This window comes from Crassostrea angulata, chromosome 9 (genome assembly GCF_025612915.1).
Source record: "Crassostrea angulata isolate pt1a10 chromosome 9, ASM2561291v2, whole genome shotgun sequence".
NCBI classification, from domain to species: domain Eukaryota; kingdom Metazoa; phylum Mollusca; class Bivalvia; order Ostreida; family Ostreidae; genus Magallana; species Magallana angulata.
Genome location: NC_069119.1, coordinates 12,878,517 through 12,897,475, shown reverse-complemented (window position 1 = coordinate 12,897,475; position 18,959 = coordinate 12,878,517). Strand labels below are relative to the sequence as shown.

The window sequence follows — 18,959 nt, the reverse complement described above, 5'->3', positions numbered from 1 at the left end:
CTTGCCATGATTGTTCTTTTTCGATGTCGGCGCATGATTCCGCAAATCAATATGTTGACTATCAACCTTTCTATAACGGACTTTTGCACCGGACTTATGCTCTGTTTACCGGATGACATTGTCAACAGCTGCACATATAAGAAATACCTGGCTGGTCCGTTTGTCGTTGTTTCTCTATTAACCATCACCGTGATATTCATCGACAGGTGCTGTGCTTTGATCTTTGCTCTGAGGTACTACGAAATTGTAACAAAAAGGTTCCTTTTGTTTACATGCGTTTGCATCTGGATCTTTTCATTTTTACTCATTTACTTTATGTTTCACGATACCCGTTCGCAGTACGGTATCTATTGTGGAATCTTATACCTGACTCGGAGAGACCAAGTCAACATCATTTCAAGGCTGATCACGGTAATCATTTTGCTCTTCAACATCTTTTTATATATCTACCTATCTATCAACGTCTCGGTTCGTTTTTCCAGAAATACTGGCCAAACTTCAAAAGATGTCAATGGAGTCATCCGGAAACTATCCGTGATAACGGGATTTTTTCTGGTATGTTACAGTCCATACATTATCACCCAGGTTCTCCAATGAACTCTTTATGATTCTACGTATTCTGGAACAATCCATGCGGTATCCCTGAGTCTTACGCTGCTCAATAGCGCCATTAACCCTGTTTTATACGTTTGGAGATTCAACGAGGCCCGATTTCAGTTGAAGTTTTTTGTCTGTGTTTGGAACAAAAGAAAGACAGACAAAATAATACCTGATCGAAATTCTTTCTTCGCAACATATTCTATTTCACATGTATAACTCTACTAACTGAGCACTATTCCTTATTTCAGTTCAAGCTTCTTGTTTGTATTTGGAACAAAAAAAGACAGAAAGACAAAACAATCCTTGAATGGAATTCTTTCTTTGCTACGTACTCTATTTCTCTGATATAGTTCTACTGACCAAGCATTATTTTTAATTGTTTGATACACATACGTTTAACCTTTTAAAAATGAGTTCGTTAGTTTGCATTGTTGAACTTCAACTGTGGCTTTGATGAACACATGATGGAATTTCTTGCATACATATATAAGGTATGGATAAATGTTCGCTCTAATATGTTGATGAAAATAGTAGTTCAAAAGAGACAGAAAATCACGAAAGCTGTTGTATGATTTTTTTTATTATAGAAGACAAACAACATTTTTACTAAATTTACGGAAGTTTGCTTCGGATTAGAATTGTAACTTGTATGCAAGTGTAAATAAATAGATAGGATGTGATTAACTCCTTTTCTAAATCTGACGAAAAGAAAAAAATGACAAAGAACATTCCCATGGAGTAATTTTCTAAACGTTGATTATAAAGCATCATGTACATGTACTAAGACAATCTTATCAATATTCATGGAAAATAAATAACAGTACCGCGATCAGACGCAACCTAACACCAGAGTAAACCCATACTAAACCTTAAGATAACTTTCGGTGTTTACTTTGAGTTTACGTTTTGAAAATCTGTGTCCAGTATGTGTTTACTTTGGGTTTACTCGTAGTTTGCTTTTGGGGTCTCCTTTAAACGTTGAAATGTGAAGCAGGGCCGTCTTTCATCTAATTATCTTACTGCCTGTAATTCCCACCCCTTGCATGTTCCAAATACACATGTAGCGTCTGCCTCAGGGGTCACTTCTGATCGGGGTTTACTTTCTGGGTGTACTTTAGGTTTTCTCCGGGTTTGTTCTAGTAAACCTAGAGAAAACCCCGGAAATAAACCCAGGGTTAAGTTTAGGTTCATTTTCTGTTAGGTGAACCCATTCGGTATTGTATCTGTTTTAACAAAGAGAAAGTAAAAATAACCTTTGAAACATTTTTGTTTTGTTTTACGTAGTGCATGATCTTAAAACATAATCTTCTTTAATGTTTGTTTCACCAATAACGAATCTACATTTTAAAGGGGAAAAAAATAATTTTTTTAACATCGATCAAAATATAATGGGATTTATAATTTATGAAACTTAATGTAAATAAAAAAAAATAAAAATTATTTTTATTGAAAATATTTGTTACCTCCCTTTTCAAAACAGCCCATGATTTAAGTGGTATATATGTGACACCTCCTTGTTGTGACTTTTTTATCGAAAAAAAACCCAATAAAATTAAATATAATTATATGATTAATTTCTTTTCTAAACTTGTCATCTAAATGAGTACGAAGTGGGTTAGAGGGTTCACTAAGAACCTGAAAAACATGAATACGAATCCCTCTGGAAAATTTTCAAAAAAGAAAATTTAAACGTAATTTATGGTTAAATATTGTAAAATTTGAAAATTCTAAACCGGTGAAAGTATTCTAATTATGATTAATTTTAAACCACATTAATATCGACATATGTTCCATATCACCTAAAATGGGGCGTGGTCACGATTTTGGTCAAATTTTACTTTTCTGTTGATTATTTTCATATGTTTCGAGTAACATATATTCAACATACGTCTAACATATATTTATAAACATATGGTAATCACATGGTTATCAAAAATATATGTTTAATATATGTTAAACATATGAAGAACATATGTTTATGAACATATGTTTAACATATAGTACTCGTTTTTTATGGCGAACATATGTTTCAGAACATATGTTCAACATATGTTAAACATATGTTGAACATATGTTGCAATTTTACTTGTGTAGTCTGTGGTTGCTTCGGGGTCACTGGATGAAGGCAAGTTTGTCAGCTTACTAGGGATTATCAAATAATACTAGGGACTAGAATTTTTTTTACACTTTTAAATTGCATCCTAGTTTACTCTTTCGAGAATTTTCAAGGATTTAACTATTTTTTCAAAGGAATAAGAGTAAATGTCTCAGTGGAAATTGTACCTTATACGTGAGCAAAAAACCCGCCAATTTGACACTGGCATAATTATTCGACACACTTGCACTAGTAATTTGTTGTTGCACAAGATCTAGCTGGAATTTACGAACAAATGACCTGCATTATTAACACAGACTAGACAGTTTCTGAGCACGATATAAGAGAGTTGTCTTATTTACACCTGCGTCTTAGATAACTTAATATTTTAGCACTAAATACTTAAAAAAATATTTATAGAACATTTTGAAAAATGTGTCTTTGTGTTATACTACATGCAACAATCTTTCTTTTCATTAAAATGTCCTTGTAAACTGTACATGTAACGTCAAATTACGATTTAAAGAGGGCTTGATGGTCGTGGCCATTTTTAGACTGTTTTGATTTCCTTTGGAGGAAGAGCTCTATATAGTGGTTTTTATTATGATAAAATAAATTTTGACATGGTCCCTGTATGCACAGGTTTGCGGGAGTTATCGCTCTTTGCGCAATCCCATGCGCAATTTTTGCAGTTAAGTTTTGGCGCCATATATATGCAAGCTGTTCGGCGAGCAGCTCTTTTTTCTCTCCATGCAGGAGGGTCACCCATACGATCTTCGTTCCAGAGACCGGGCGGTTCTTGACTTTATAAGATCGTGTGACGACTCGTCAGACGAAATGAGCGACAGCCATGCAGAATTAGAGGCCTCCGGCGGCTTGGCAACAACGGTATCAGCAGAGGAAGTTCGGGCCACCACGCCGCGGATACATGCAGTCCCAAGAGCCCCAAATATATCTAGTGAAATACTCGTTTTAGAGAAGGAGCTCCAGACCTTAGAACTACATAAACGTAAGATGCAACTTCTTCAGAATATTGATGCTTGCAAACAGACTATAGCGGCAATGCAAGAGAAAGACAGCCCTGGCCAAAGCCCAAGTACAACTCGCGCACCTAAGAATCATGCGACTGCTTCTGGAGTTGAGCCTACACCGAATGTACAACCCCTGCAAGGTACGGTTGACCTCAGTAATCTTATGAACTTGTTCCCCTCTCATGTTTCTACTGCATTTACACAATGCCCATCCAGTAATAAAGGGAAAGTAAGACTCGTTCATAACTACGTTTGGCTTGACCCCATTATGCAACAAGAGAAGGATGATCTTCTCACTCTTACCAACACTGGAGTGAAGATTAACAAAAAGCTTGATCGTGACTATTATAAACTGTCCATTGAACAGTGGGGCTATGGTAATGCTGCCATTATGCAGGAAATGATCATTAATCAGGAACTGGATGACCAGGGAGTGCGCGACTACCTGGAGTATACCAAGTACATTAATCGCTTATTCAACAAGTATGTCAAAGGTAGTGTCCTTCTCTTTGACCGTGAGTACAGAGAATTGCAATTCAAGGAAAAGTTTCGATGGGGTGTATCTCGTCCTCACCTTCAGGATTTTCAACTGATCTCTAAACCCAACAGCCTTACCATGCAGACCCTGCAAGGATCATTGGGAACAAACGCTAAGAAGGAGGGTACCTCCAAGCAGAAAGGAAGTCGACGTGGTCCATTCACACCTGACGGCAAAGAGATTTGCAGGAAATTTAATATGGAAACATGTGACTTTACCAACTGTAAATTGCAACATTGTTGTTTTGTTTGTTATTCACAAACTCATAATGCTCTGTCTCACCCAAAAAACTAGGGAATGGGACAGGTTACTGCTCTGACTCCTCCTCAGGGTTAAAGTATTCTGTTTGGGAATTTTATTTACAAGATGATTTTGATCGCAACTTCTTATGTGAGGGGATAAAAGAGGGCTTTAGAATTATTGATGAGGGAGCTGAGCAGCGACTTGTCCCATGTGAAGTTGATAATTATCAGTCATGTTTTCAATATGCAGAACAAGTTGAGAAACAGATACTGTATGAATTGTCAAATGGAAATTATGTGGCTACTTGTGTCAAACCTACTATTGTTAGTGCCTTAGGAGCTATCCCTAAATCACATTCGAAGGTTAGGCTTATCCATGATGCTAGTCGCCCGTTGCATATGTCTATTAATGATTATGTACAGTCGGATACTTCATGTTCATACATGGATTTACGTGTTGTTAGTAAGCTCATTAGTGAAGGTTGTTATCTTGCAAAGATAGATCTACAGTCTGCTTATAGATCAGTCCCCATTCACCCTTCCAACTATTGGGCTACTGGGTTAAAATGGCAGTTTGTAAATGCTACGTCGCCAACATATTTGTATGACACTAAGCTTCCCTTTGGCGCTGCTAAAAGCCCTCAAATTTTTCAACGGCTTAGTAGTGCAGTCTGTAGAATTTTAAAGAAAGTGTATGGTTATACTGCAATTGCTTATCTTGATGATTTTTTGATTTTTGGGAAAAACTATTATGAATGTTCAAGAGCAATGTATACCCTTCTTAGCCTACTTAGAGAGCTAGGTTTTGCTATTAACTGGTCCAAGGTTGAAGGTCCTTCCCAGCAGCTGGTATTCCTGGGGGTGGTAGTAGATTCAGTGACAATGACTCTATCCTTGCCATCATCAAAGCTACAAGATTTCAACACTCTACTGGGAACTTTTTCTCGGAGAAAGCGAGCTAGTGTTAGACAGTTAGAAACACTTGTTGGAAAGCTCAATTGGGCCTCTCAAGTGATCTGTGGTGGTCGTACCTTTCTCCGTCGAGTTTTGGATTTGAAGAATGCTGTGACTGAGAGACATCATAAAGTGTTGCTCACTGAGGATTTCTTTGCAGACCTTCAGTGGTGGATATCATTTATGTCGATATTCAACGGCACGTGTCGTATACAGGATCCACGCCCCATCACCTCACTCCAGACGGATGCTTCTTCTGAGGGAGGTGGAGGATACTACAATGGAGACTACTTCTACATTAATTGGCCATTAGATCTACCAGCTTGTGCCATGGCCCATATTAATGTTAAAGAATTTATCGCTATTTTCTTGTCTGTGTGTAGGTGGGGTAAATACTTTGTGAATAGTAAAGTGATCATACATAGTGATAATTCTTCTGCCGTGTCGTGGATTAACAAAGGAACTTCCAGGATTCCCCTTCTACAGTTCATGTGCCGCATTCTGTTCTGGATATCTGCCCTGTATAATTGTGTTATCAGTGCTAAATACTTACCAGGCAAACAAAACAACATTGGGGATGCATGTTCCCGTCTCCATGAGCCGGGTCAACTTACAAAACTGTATTCCTTAGTGCCTTCCCTGCAACACGATAACTTTTCTATTGCAACATTGTTGTCTCATATGTCATTACCATTTATCTTTGCCAGGTGGATTCACTGTTCAGTCCCTACAAGACCAAGCATCTGCTTTGAAAAGAAAGGCATGGGCTAACTCAACAAATTCCACTTATCGCACTCATATGAAGACTTACCTGGATTTTTGTGACCATATCAGTGTGCCCCCACTACCAGCAACTTCAAAAACATTACAGTTATATGCGACTTACTTGGCCAAAGTGAAGTGTTTCAAATTTTGTTCAATTCAGCAATACTTGAATATTATACCACACATGCACAAACTTTGTGATCTATCAGACCCTATTCCAGAGGATTACCAGTTGAAATATTTGCTCATGGGTATTAAGCGAGAATTGGGTACCGCCCAATTTCCTGTCGATTCGATAACACCATCACATCTTCTCCGGATGAGATCTTTCCTTGACTTTTCATCAGTTGAAGACTCAGGCTTTTGGTGTGCTTGTTTAATAGCCTTTTATGGTCTGCTTCGTCCAGGCACCATTGCAATTACAGGACCTTTTGAGGCATCAAAACATGTCAGAAGAGTTGATTTGATGCCCTGTTCATGGGGCTACCTACTTTGCTTACGACATACAAAGACAATTCAGTTTCGAGAAAGAGAGCTTAATGTTATCCTTCCTCAAGTTACTGGGGAAATGTGTCCGGCATCAGCCCTGCAGGCTTACCTTCATCTTACAAGAGGAGCAGATCTTTTTGGGCCTCTTCTTCTCTCAGGAAAAGGTTCCGTTTTTACCTACAGCATTTTCCGCCAAAAGCTTCATTCCATACTTGTACAAGCAGGAATTGATGACAGTAACATCAAGGGTCATTCTTTTCGACGTGGTGGAGCCACCTGGTTAATTCGGATTGGTGTGCCGGTGGATCAGATCAAAGCGATTGGATACTGGTCGAGTGATGCAGTGCTAAGATACATTGACCCTCACTTTTCAAATTTACTAGATACCATGGTCCTCTTTGGTAAATCACTTCCCAATGCTAAATAGACTAGTCTTTTTGTTACTTATAACCTTCCAATTCAAGATATGTTACAAATCCGTTTTCTTATCTTCCCCACAAATTTTGGGATTGGGGGTTTTTGTAACTATTATTTTTCTCATATTCTTTAATCATGTTTTACGTGTATATGCGTTTGATGTATTTTTTGTCAATAAATTTCACGCCACTTTGATTACTTGTTCGATTGGTAACAGGACTTGAGTCAAAGTGGTTTTTATTATGATAAAATAAATTTTGACATGGTCCCTGTATGCACAGGTTTGCGGGAGTTATCGCTCTTTGCGCAATCCCATGCGCAATTTTTGCAGTTAAGTTTTGGCGCCATATATATGCAAGCTGTTCGGCGAGCAGCTCTTTTTTCTCCCACCCACCCAACCCATTTTTGCTTCCATTTAAAGTAGCATTACTTTGTGGCTGCACTGCCTTTTTGTATGTTTGGTAATTTTTGTAATGTGTGTATGGGGTTTTTGTAACTATTATTTTTCTCATATTCTTTAATCATGTTTTACGTGTATATGCGTTTGATGTATTTTTTGTCAATAAATTTCACGCCACTTTGATTACTTGTTCGATTGGTAACAGGACTTGAGTCAAAAAAATATAGTAAAATTTAAAAAGGTAAAATATATAGATTTTTCTTTTCCAAATAATAGTATATGGCTATTTGCTATATACATTATATTTTAAAATTTAAGGTAGATTTGATGGCTAATTTGTTGACCATCCGGCCTCCTTACGCTGAATTATTTTTCCTGTAAAAGGTTAATTGTAAATGGTCAACAATTTATCTATCAAATAATGCCTAAAACTTCTAGATATAATATTTTAGCCATAACTTGTCATTAAAAAAGGTAAACAAAATTCCAAAAATGTAAGTTTGAAAATTTGAATGCTTTTCTATACATCTATATAGAGCTCTTCTTATTAAGGAGTTTTAATATTGCTTAAAAATGGACATGTCATACGAACACTCTAAACCTTCAGGAGAGAACATAAATAGGCATTGTGCCTGCTGTTCAATCCATTTCAATGAATTTATATACTTGAATAAAATACTTCTTAAATAAAAAAAAAAAAAGAAAAAAAAAAGAAGAACACTCTAAACCTTGCTTGATTTGTTTAGAAATAAGGTTTGCCACATCACATAACAGCTGCATTCATATATATATATATATATATATATATATATAAATATATATATATATATATATATATATATATATATATAAAGAAAAAGATATAGTGTTCGTGAAAGAAATCTTAGATTTTTTCCTTTGCATTGAGTGACGGAAACAATAATCTCAGACAGACAACAATACTTCTTGATGGATCTGCAACAAATTCATTTTCTTTGCAAAAGCGTTTTCCATAGACCTCTACTTACTCTCCCTTACAAAATTTTCAATTCATCCTGGATAATTCATATCATGTTGTTCTTTTTTTTCTATTATACCAAACTATTATTCAATACTAATTAACAAGTCATTTTTACCATTGTTAGCAATTCCCACCAAAAAATGTATGCGGATAATAAATAGCTAGCAAAAAATAATTGTGATCAGGTCTATCATAACAATAGCCTAATTGGTCTCACATCATCTACATTGTGAAAGCATCGACAGGTACATGTAAATAATACACTGATACGTATATAACTCTTGAGAATATATAACATACTCATAAAGAGATTGACCAACCAGACATCTAGCATTGAATCCAGTTTTGTTAAAGGTAGCACCGTGCCGCCATTTTAATGCCACGTCTACAGCAGAGGAAAAGAAAAAAGTTTTCTCCTGGTTTCTGATGCTAAAATGTTGTAGTTTTCCACTAACAATCGTTGGATTATGGCAAACAAGATTTTAACGAACTCTGTTCTTATTCCAATGGGAATCCCAATTTGCCTAGAAAACATTCTAGCAATGATTGTTCTTTTCCGATGTCGGCGCATGATCCCGCATATCAAAATTTTAGCCATCAACCTTTCTATAACGGATTTTTGTACCGGATTTATGCTCTGTTTACCGGATGACATTGTCAACAGTTGTACATATAAGAAATACCTGGCTGGTCCGTTCGTCATTGTTTCTCTTTTTACCATCACCATGATATCTGTCGACAGATGCTGTGCTTTGATCTTTACCTTAAGGTACTATGCAATAGTGACAAAGCGGTTTCTCATATGCACTTTGGATGTTTTCTTTCATACTGATATACGTCATGTTTCACGACAATGAATTGGTTTATGGTTTCTACTGCGGAATCTTATACCTGACTCCGAAAAAGCCAATCAACATCATTTCAACGCTGATCACTCTAACCATCCTGCTCTTCAACATCTTACTATATATCTACCTATCTATTAACGTATCCATTCGTTCTTCCAAAAACAATGGCTGGATCACCAAACAAGTTACGAGAGCCATCCAAAAACTGTATGTGATAGCGGGTTTGTTTTTTCTTGATTTGTTACAGCCCGTATATATTTACGCAGGTTCTCCACGGTACCTTGTTAGACTCCATTTACATTGGAAAAATCCATGCAGTGACACTGAGTTTGATTTTACTAAACAGTGTTATCAATCCTGTTTTATATGTCTGGAGATTTACTGAGGCGCGATATCAGTTGAAATTTCTTTTCTATTTTTGGAACAAAGAGAAAATGGAAGAAATTAATCAAGAGCGAAACTCTTTCTTTGCAACGTATTCCATTCCATGCATAAAAGTGACTTACTTGGAACGCGATCCTTCCTCTCCATTTTAATACAGTATAATCTTTTTTCACTTTTCAGTTTCATTTGATTTCATGAGATTAAAATGTATTTTAGTATAGTTTAAAACATGGAAAGTTTATTTAACCAATAGATCTGTAAGAAACGAAATTTGCGCTGTAAAGAGAGATTCGAGATTGTACTTGTTCCACATAAATGAACTTCAATGTTCACTTCTAGATACATTTCTTTTGAATTTAAAATCATTCAAAATTTCAAAGATAAACTTTTTAATATTCCCTTTAAAATTATTTGTAAAAAAGACTAATTCACTTTTACACTTCTGATAAGAAACATTTGCTACAAAGAACAGGGACGTACAAGGCGTTGTATAAGTAAGTAAATAATTTATTATAGTGACGTGTATATGGCATGATTACAAAATTCATTTTACAAATATAACACAATACACCCGGCCCAACGGACCTATAAGTCACTTTCAAACTGTTACAATGTGAATAAATTTTACATGTTTTGGGAGCAAGATGGCTTTGTCAATTGTTTCTGTCTTAAATTGTATAATTCATTAATAAAATAAGCGATATATCCCCCACTCGGAGCAAAGAAGACGAAAGAATTTCAATTTAAGTTAGAACATTAATTTTTGACTTGAATGCATTGTTTTTATAATAAATTTCAATATTTTGCTTTCATTCTATAAACACGACAGGTATATTTTTCAAAATTAAGCTGCACATCTTTTTTTGCCTAAATCTTGGATCATTTACTGGTCTTTATTGCAAATTTAGGCATGAATGGGTTATGACTCCATCCTAAAAGTACTTTTATTTACAGAACAAGTTTATTTTAATTTTTATTATTGATTTATGAAGATGGAGTCTAGATCCATAATGGGTCAAATTTGTGATTTTCACTAAAAACGTCTCACTTTTCTCATTATTTTCAAACAGTTTAATTTATTTACCCGTACTCTAATGTGTCAACGTAGCTCACTGTGATAGGTGGGGGCTCGTAATCCATCCTTCCCCATGGAGAGGGTGTTCGAATCGTATAGGTGGCGTTTTATTTTTAATTGCATTTCTTATGAGTATGTTAACCCCGCTTGCGTCCCACAGTGCGCCTTTTCGTCATTGATGAAATGTACTGAATGATACGTTACAAGTTTTAATTGAAGTGTTATCATACACAAGGATACTTGAAAAAATGTATAAATAAAAAGAAATATCACATTATTGCAAAAGATAATCCTTCACCTTAGCAAATAATCATGAAACTGGTATATATATCTTTAATGACTCCCTCAAAGTTGCTTATTTTCTGTAGGAATAATATTTCCTTTTTCGGAAATCATTCCTTTTCCATTAAACACTTATTTAACAGATGAATGGGAGGGAAACTCCTAAAATGAAAAGTGGTAAGTAAATGTATTCTTTCTAGGAAATGCTCTATTGTATAACACAGTGCTTTTTTACATCTAAAATTCGGACAGATGCAAAAAAATTTACATAAGTTAACTATTGACAAAATTTCTGACATATTGTTAATGATATCTTGCCAATGGTCAATTGGATAAAAAAAATCTGATTATTTTCCCATATCGCCGAACGCTAGAATACTAGTATATTAAGCGTGTTATGTACAACGATTTGTGTACATGTATATCACATGACATTGCATCAGCTTGCTTTATTTCAATTATCAGTTTTTGGTAACTGATCATGATTGCTGCGAAAAATCAATTTTGTAAAGGTAATCACATTATTAGAGGGGGGGGGGGGGGGGGGGGGGGGGGTTGGTTTGCTTAGTAACACACTGGATAATATGTACTCCTATATTTAGGATTTGACTTCCTCGATTTATCTCCGTATAGTTTATCACTCCTAACCAAACACTATTATACGTTTTTCATTGAAATCATATACTGTAGATTCTTAATTAACCGCGAGGAATTAATATCCCCGTAAAATCACGATAAGCACCCTCGCTGATTCTAAAATCTCGTTATTATTTTATAAGAGTTGAAAACCATAAGAAATAAGGATGGAAATTCCGTGTTCGCGATTTTATATTCTCGCGATTTGATCCGAAACCGCGAGATCGCGGAATTGAGTACTCGTGTAACATAAGGAATTTACAGTATTCATTGGAAATCGCTATTCATTACTTTTCCCTTCTTGTAGTAAACAGTCATCAGATTTCATTGCATAACGACAACATTTGATTTTTCTATCTATAATGTGCCTCCATAACGTTAATACAGGTTAGTAGTATAGTAATTAACTTATTTTCATACAAATCTTAAAATTGGAAATCCACATACAAGTTTGTACACTAAATGGGCATACATGTATATGTTTTATCAATCTAAATCAAATCTGTAGAACGCTGTTCTTATGGAAACTAATATAATATTTACATTTTAACAATGTGTCTGTCTGTTGGTGATCAATTTTAAAATCATGATTATATGGATTGATGTAACAATATTTCCATGATTGACATGGGGCGTGTTTAACCACATCACGTTGCTTCTTTCAGATCTAGAATCATACAATGTATACCATATTATACAATTATAAACAACAACCGGGTCGTTGAAACGATAATGCTACACTGTATGAAGTGTTACAATCAAATCCTTGCATTCGACCTCTGTTGTTTGTTATACATTTATCTCATACGTGTGGTGTATACAACCCGTGTGATAAACCTTATCTTTATCAAACGGGTGATGATTTATCAAATACTTCCGGTCCGAACTATTTTTGACACAGCCCCACGCTTCAACGCTTGAGTGATCTATTTTTGAAGATTTTCCTGTATATTCCTCATCTTCTATTTCTACTACCAAAAATGATTTAAAAAGAGTTTTGTCGAAGATTTTAATGTATGAAGGAAAACAAATACATGTGTAGTTAATGAAGCGGTGAAATTGCAAATGACGTTATCAAGGAGTTCATTTTGACGATGCAATGAAAACAGAACGCTTTGGTTGTGATTCTATACAAGAACTTACCGAAATAATGCCTCCCAAGACTTATTTAACCAACAGTAAGCGTCTTCGATCAATATTTTCAACTCTGATTCATTAGTGTCTCTTTTATAAAACATCAACAACTGTTCCTTGTTCGAGTTAACTCTAACTAACGAGCATCCCAACTTTTGATATGTCAACACACTTGGCTATTCAAGTATTTAGTTTTTCCATTAAATTAAGAATTTAAACTTAAAGAAAAAATATTTTGTGTTTAAAAAAAATTAGTTCAAGGGCTATTTCAGTGAAACCTTTTTCCTCCGAAATGACGTACTAAATTGTATTGCGCAAGGTCACAATAACCGCACAACACAACAATGCATCATCGATTTTGTGAAGAGCACAAGACTTTCAAGATGGCGGAAAACGATGAGCAATTGTGAATCTAACATGCGCAAATGTGAATTTCGGGCTTTGTTAATCTTATATATCACTCAGAGAGTAGGAGTTACTAAATGTTTTATATATTAACTGATTCTTTCCAGATTTCAAGTCGAGTTAGCGATAAACGTAGAACTATATTAAAGCATTAGCTAATGCTGTATTGATTAAAACGTTAAACTATATAGGTAAACGCAACATTGATTTTTGCTTATTTTTTTAATTATAGAATCCTGAGTTACTCGTCAAGAATGTTATCATTAAAATGCATATCTCAATCTAAAATAATTTTCAAACCGGGATAGGGGGAATTTTATTTATTCTGATCAACGGGGAAAATTCACAACAGATTTACAGAGAAAATGTTTTTATGAAAAGAGATAAAACTGTCATTAATACGTTAATTTCTACAATAAACACAACTTGTGTAAATTTAAGGTCCAAACCTAAGACAGTTAACCTAGGATCCGCTGACAGGAGAAAGCTTATTCGCCATTTTTAACACTTAATCAACACTTTACAATTGTTTTATTCACATTCAAAGAATCTAGCCTTTGCGCATGCACTAATTAACATATCCCTAGAGTTACTAGAATCAATTCAATCAAACGCACCCATAGTGTCTCACTGACGTCAGCATCGCTGCTGTCCTCTCTTAAATGCTTAGAAATAGACCAGCAGGGAGGTAATGGTTTGAACAATATGGCAGCGCCCATGGATTGTAAGATTTAGTTATTCTTAATGGTATTTTTATCTTACGTAGGAAAGCTGTGTCTAAATGGTTTTCAGAAATCAAGATTGTCCAAGGTATCCGATAGTACTGCCTCACGTTGCGAGCTTAACGAACACAGGTGTAGTTAATTTCTTAAAGAGAGCATATATAATGTCTGCATCTTTTTGTAGACCCCGGCCGCACTACATCCAACACAGTAGATACGTATATGTAATAGTAAATGCAAGAAAGTAACAGCGTAGCATCGTTTTGAAAAGTTTCTACCAAAACACTCCGTTTTCTAAAGTCTCAATCGAATACAGTATCTCTACCCCAGTTTAATCAGTTGGTAATTTTATTATGCATGTATAATTCATGCAGGTTACAGTTTAAATGCTATATTCATTATGAGCAGCTTTTTGAAAAAAATATATATTCATGTACAGTTATAGGACAATGCTATAGATCAATATTCAACTGCTGTAGCCTTTACTATAGTCAATCATGAATGTATACCGGTTGAGAGGAGTCTAAAATATCAACGTAAATGTACACGTCACAATCTGAATTAATTTATCAATTTATTAAGTCAATTTAAATTTTGTTCAACGTGGTGTTTATATACAAGATTGTTGATAATGGAGTATATTTTTTATACTTTTCAAATACAGTCATAAAATCAATAAAAAAGGGGGAGTTATTTCTCTTTACACTTTGTTAAACCTACGATAGCGCATGATAACGTTTTGCCTTTTGTATAAGCGGTACCTCAAAATGAAAAAGTAGGTTTTTATCAGCCAGTACTAAACTTTGTTTGTGACAATTCAAATCAACGTAAGCATAGTAAACATATTGACTTAAGGGATCTAAAAAAAACCATATATATAATGCATAAGACACTGCAAGTTATGATAAAAAAATAAAAACATCGCAGAATAATGAACTCAAGCCATCTTTAAGTCCCGATATAAATAGAATTGTGTGGGTCAATATCAATAAATATTTTACATAAATCTCTATCATGCATTTTCTATCATATTATTAGCAATATGATTAATTAGTCGAAGCACGCATATGCGAACTTAGGAACAATTAACCATGCACATGCTGAAACCGGTGATTCATTCTTAGAGGTGTGGTAACTACTGAATAAGTAAGTGTGTAAACAGTTGAACATATAAAAATTGAAATATAAAATATCTTTGTCACACCTGGCCCATCAGAATTATATGTCACTGTTTTAGATTTTAATGTATATATAAAAGTCATTGTGAAAGTTTGGTTTGTCTTATCCTTAAAGCTTCAAATATGAATTGAGCGCATGGTCGGGGGAAGTGACAGAGTAATTTTTTTAAAACAAGTACTGAACAGTTTAAACGCGCAGATTTGTTTAAATCCCTGAATAGAATTTCATGACACTTTGTAGATATTGTGACCAATTTGGTATATTTGTATGTTATTTGTTTTTTGTTATATTTTTCAATATTTTTAGATTTATGATCAGCTGATCAACAGCTGATTTCAGTGTACTATTGAATAAAATGATTAAGTTGTTTCAAATATGTAATATATATTCACTGTCTTCGGTTTTGCATACATGGTCTTTTATTAATAATTTTTTGCATATTTTCCAAAATTCTCATCAGATATGAATATATACAAGGAAAACAAAGACAATCCTCAATTTAGATAATATTCATAGTTAAATAGAAATAATTGATAAAAAAGGTTTAATAAATATGAACATTATTATGATGCTTCTCATTGATGTTTCATAGGGCTATAACTGCAGAAAAAAATGCTTGATGCGAGTTTTATGTTATATTTTTTTCAGCATTGCCTGCAAAAATTTACCATCTTAATCACTATACTTACTTAAAACCATTATTTTGTTATCTAATTAATTTGAAAATGTACACTTATGTTAATTAGAAAATGTTAATGATTTATTGTACTCTGATTAAAAAAAGTCATCAAAATTCCATAATTTCTCGGATTTTGTTCCGCGTTTCACTTACATGTATTTTTTTTATAATCAAAACGGATGTAGACATCAGTTAAAAATAAAATGATTTGTTAATTATGCATAAGCTAATAATATTCCGAAAAGGAAACGCTAAACAAAATGAGGGCGAAACAAGGAATTCAAAAACGAAAAAAAAATTGATCCGCGCCTTTTTGAAACTATCCAGTCATCAATAGCACAGTGATACGGCACCAGCTATCGCAACATGTTTTGATAGACCGTTTTTCATACGCCCGCATTTTAAGATCACTTTTCTCTCTCTCTTACTGTCCGTTTCTCTCGTACAGGCGTGACGTATATAAACGTTCGTTCGCGCCTAAACTTCCTCGTTTGGCCTTTTTACAGAAGCTGTGGATTTATATGTATATATACTTGAAGAAAAGCTTATTAACATCGGCCTGTGTCTTTTGTGTGAGATATTCGTGTAATTAGGACGAATCGTCAGGATGAGAAAACAGAGAGCTTTGTTTTCCGGTGTGTTATCGCCGAACTTACCCAGCGGGATATGTGTTTTATGGATGATAATACTTGTGTTAAGTGAGTTCTGCCTGAGTTTCAACATTGATGTTTCGCGACCCCTAGTATTTCAGGGCACTGCTGATACAAACTTCGGGGCAGCATTAGACCTATTGAATAACTCAGATGGGAAATGGTGGGTATATACACTCCTCATATCATGTTTCGAACTGTTTACATTATTAATGTGATTGAATACTCTCTCTCTCTCTCTCTCTCTCTCTCTCTCTCTCTCTCTCAGAATCAATGAGTCATTATGACTAGTATTGCGTTTCAGTGACCTTAATACGCCGCCTGGTTGAGACTAATCAATAAACATATAAACACACATCTCGCCTCGCAGACTTCGACAAAAAAAAAATTAAAAGAATTAGCTTGAGCTCCAGGCAGCGCTAACGTTCTAGCCAATGGATCGGCCGATAAATAAACAGACTTCCCTATCGAATATCAGAATAAAAAAAATACATCGTAGTAAACCTCCGCCGTGGATGGTACAGGCAATATTTCTGATGACCTTTAATACGATTCGCTTAATTCGTTATTAGGAGGCAATTTGTCTTTCCAATTATAATACACCGAGCATCAAATCTTCTGTTGGCTCCCCCAGTCATCGTGTGTAGAGACCAATGCCCGTAGTCTAAAGTTAAGTACATCCTTAGGCACTTACTTATAATTATTTCATGACACATTTTCAACAGTGGTGGACCCCATCAAGTTAGTTGACATACAGTGACGTTGTAGATGTACATTTCATCGAGGGTCCTCACTGTCAATGAGTTTTTGTTCACTGTTTATACAGTGAGTTTAAGACGAGATATGAGATAATTTTGTAAACCCCCCCCCCCCCCCCCCCCAAAAAAAAAACCCCGTGATCTAAGTTATGCAACTTGCAATCATGCTAGTTTGTCAAAAGCCCAAAATGGCACACATGCTATTTTATCAAATATGATTCACAACAAGCCCCCCCCCCCCCCCCCCCCTGCAGCACATACATACAAAACATTGGCGGTTTTTTTTTTTATATAAAAAAAACCCATTCATCTGTGAGTTTTTAAAAAGCGATGACAAAGCTTAATGTATTTAATTTATATATCATTCATTTAATTAACTGGTATTATAGAAATAGAAGTGGAAAACTTAAAGGAAATAGGAAATGGAACAAAAGAGTACTTGGTTGGGTGTGTAGTGCGTGTATTGAGTCATAAAGATTAACGGTTAGGTCACACGAACCATGCGATATTAAGGCGAATCGTGGAAAAGATTATATTGAAGTCATGATGACATGTAATATTGTATTTGTCATGAATGTACATGATAATGATTAATTACTCATCTTCATAGAATATAGATGAAAGAACATTCGTCTGATTCTTCTGTATGAAAACTGGTACACTAAATTATATGAATTTTTCGTTGAGTGGTTTTTTTTATTGACACACCCGGTTTTTTTGTTGTTGTAGAGACTCACTGAGGGCTTATCAGTCACTTCTATCCTTCCTCTCTGTTTATCTGTATCAAGTATATTTAGTTCACCGGCTTGTATGATACATGGATGTTAGAACGACCTTGTAACAATTATTAACAACTTTTTATTGTCTATAAATTTAGAGTTAATAACAGCTGTCGCTAGAGAGGAATGCTAAGTGTTGATCACTGATCAGGGGTCGTTCTTAGTGAATTTATTTTTCAATTTGCACAAGCGTCATAATATAATGTTTAGCACTCCAGTAAAATATTTAGCACCACCGTGAAATATCTAGCGCCTAAACAAATAGAACCTTAGTAAAATACATGTAGCTATCGCTACATTTAAATATCTAGCGCAATGGTAAAATGTCTAGCGCACCAGTAAAATGTCTAGCGCACCAGTTAGATGTCTAGCGCACCAGTAAAATGTCTAGCGCACCAGTTAGATGTCTAGCGCACCAGTAAAATGTCTAGCGCACCAGTTAAATGTCTAGCGCACCAGTAAAATGTCTAGCGCACCAGTTAGATGTCTAGCGCACCAGTTAGATGTCTAGCGCACCAGTTAAATGTCTAGCGCACCAGTAAAATGTCTAGCGCACCAGTTAGATGTCTAGCGCACCAGTTAAATGTCTAGCGCACCAGTAAAATGTCTAGCACGAAAGTACAATATCTAGCGCTACATCAAAATATCTAGCACTATTTTGAAACATACAGCTATCTAGTGCTATGTACCGTGAAATTTCTCTACACGACAGTAGAATAACACTACACTGTATGTTAATAGATCTGCCTGAGAGTGGGGTTGTGTATTAATGAAAAAAAGAGGTTTTATCTGAATCAGATAATGTATTCACGTTGCGAGTGGCAGTATAAAACAAACTTTACCGGTAAATTCAAAATGTACAACATGATCATTATACATTTTCAATACAGTGTCGTT

At 35.0% G+C, this 18,959-nt stretch overlaps 2 protein-coding genes across 3 annotated transcripts in view; both read left to right on the top strand.

Moving 5' to 3' along the window:
• The first annotated feature begins 3,293 nt into the window (after positions 1 to 3,293).
• Positions 3,294 to 7,714, top strand: LOC128164367 (uncharacterized). Its single transcript, XM_052828161.1, has 2 exons — positions 3,294 to 3,866; positions 6,168 to 7,714. Exons 1-2 carry the CDS (start codon positions 3,446 to 3,448, stop codon positions 7,139 to 7,141), a joined length of 1,395 nt encoding a protein of 464 aa, XP_052684121.1. The 5' UTR covers positions 3,294 to 3,445; the 3' UTR covers positions 7,142 to 7,714.
• An 8,541-nt stretch (positions 7,715 to 16,255) lies between these two features.
• The window catches only part of LOC128163069 (integrin alpha-4-like), a 31,293-nt gene continuing 28,589 nt past the window's right edge, over positions 16,256 to 18,959 (top strand). The window contains exon 1 of one of the 2 annotated variants that reach the window (XM_052826532.1): positions 16,256 to 16,688. In XM_052826532.1, coding sequence (XP_052682492.1) covers positions 16,483 to 16,688 — 206 coding nt within the window. In that variant the 5' untranslated portion in view covers positions 16,256 to 16,482. The remainder of the gene's footprint in view (positions 16,689 to 18,959) is intronic. The other variant, XM_052826533.1, reaches the window with a different exon arrangement.

Coding starts and splice junctions, on each gene's coding strand:
- LOC128164367 (XM_052828161.1), top strand. CDS start 3,446: ATGCAGGAGGGTCACCCATACGATCTTCGTTCCAGAGACCGGGCGGTT. Junction 3,867..6,167: donor GAATGTACAACCCCTGCAAG/GTACGGTTGACC, acceptor TATCTTTGCCAG/GTGGATTCACTGTTCAGTCC.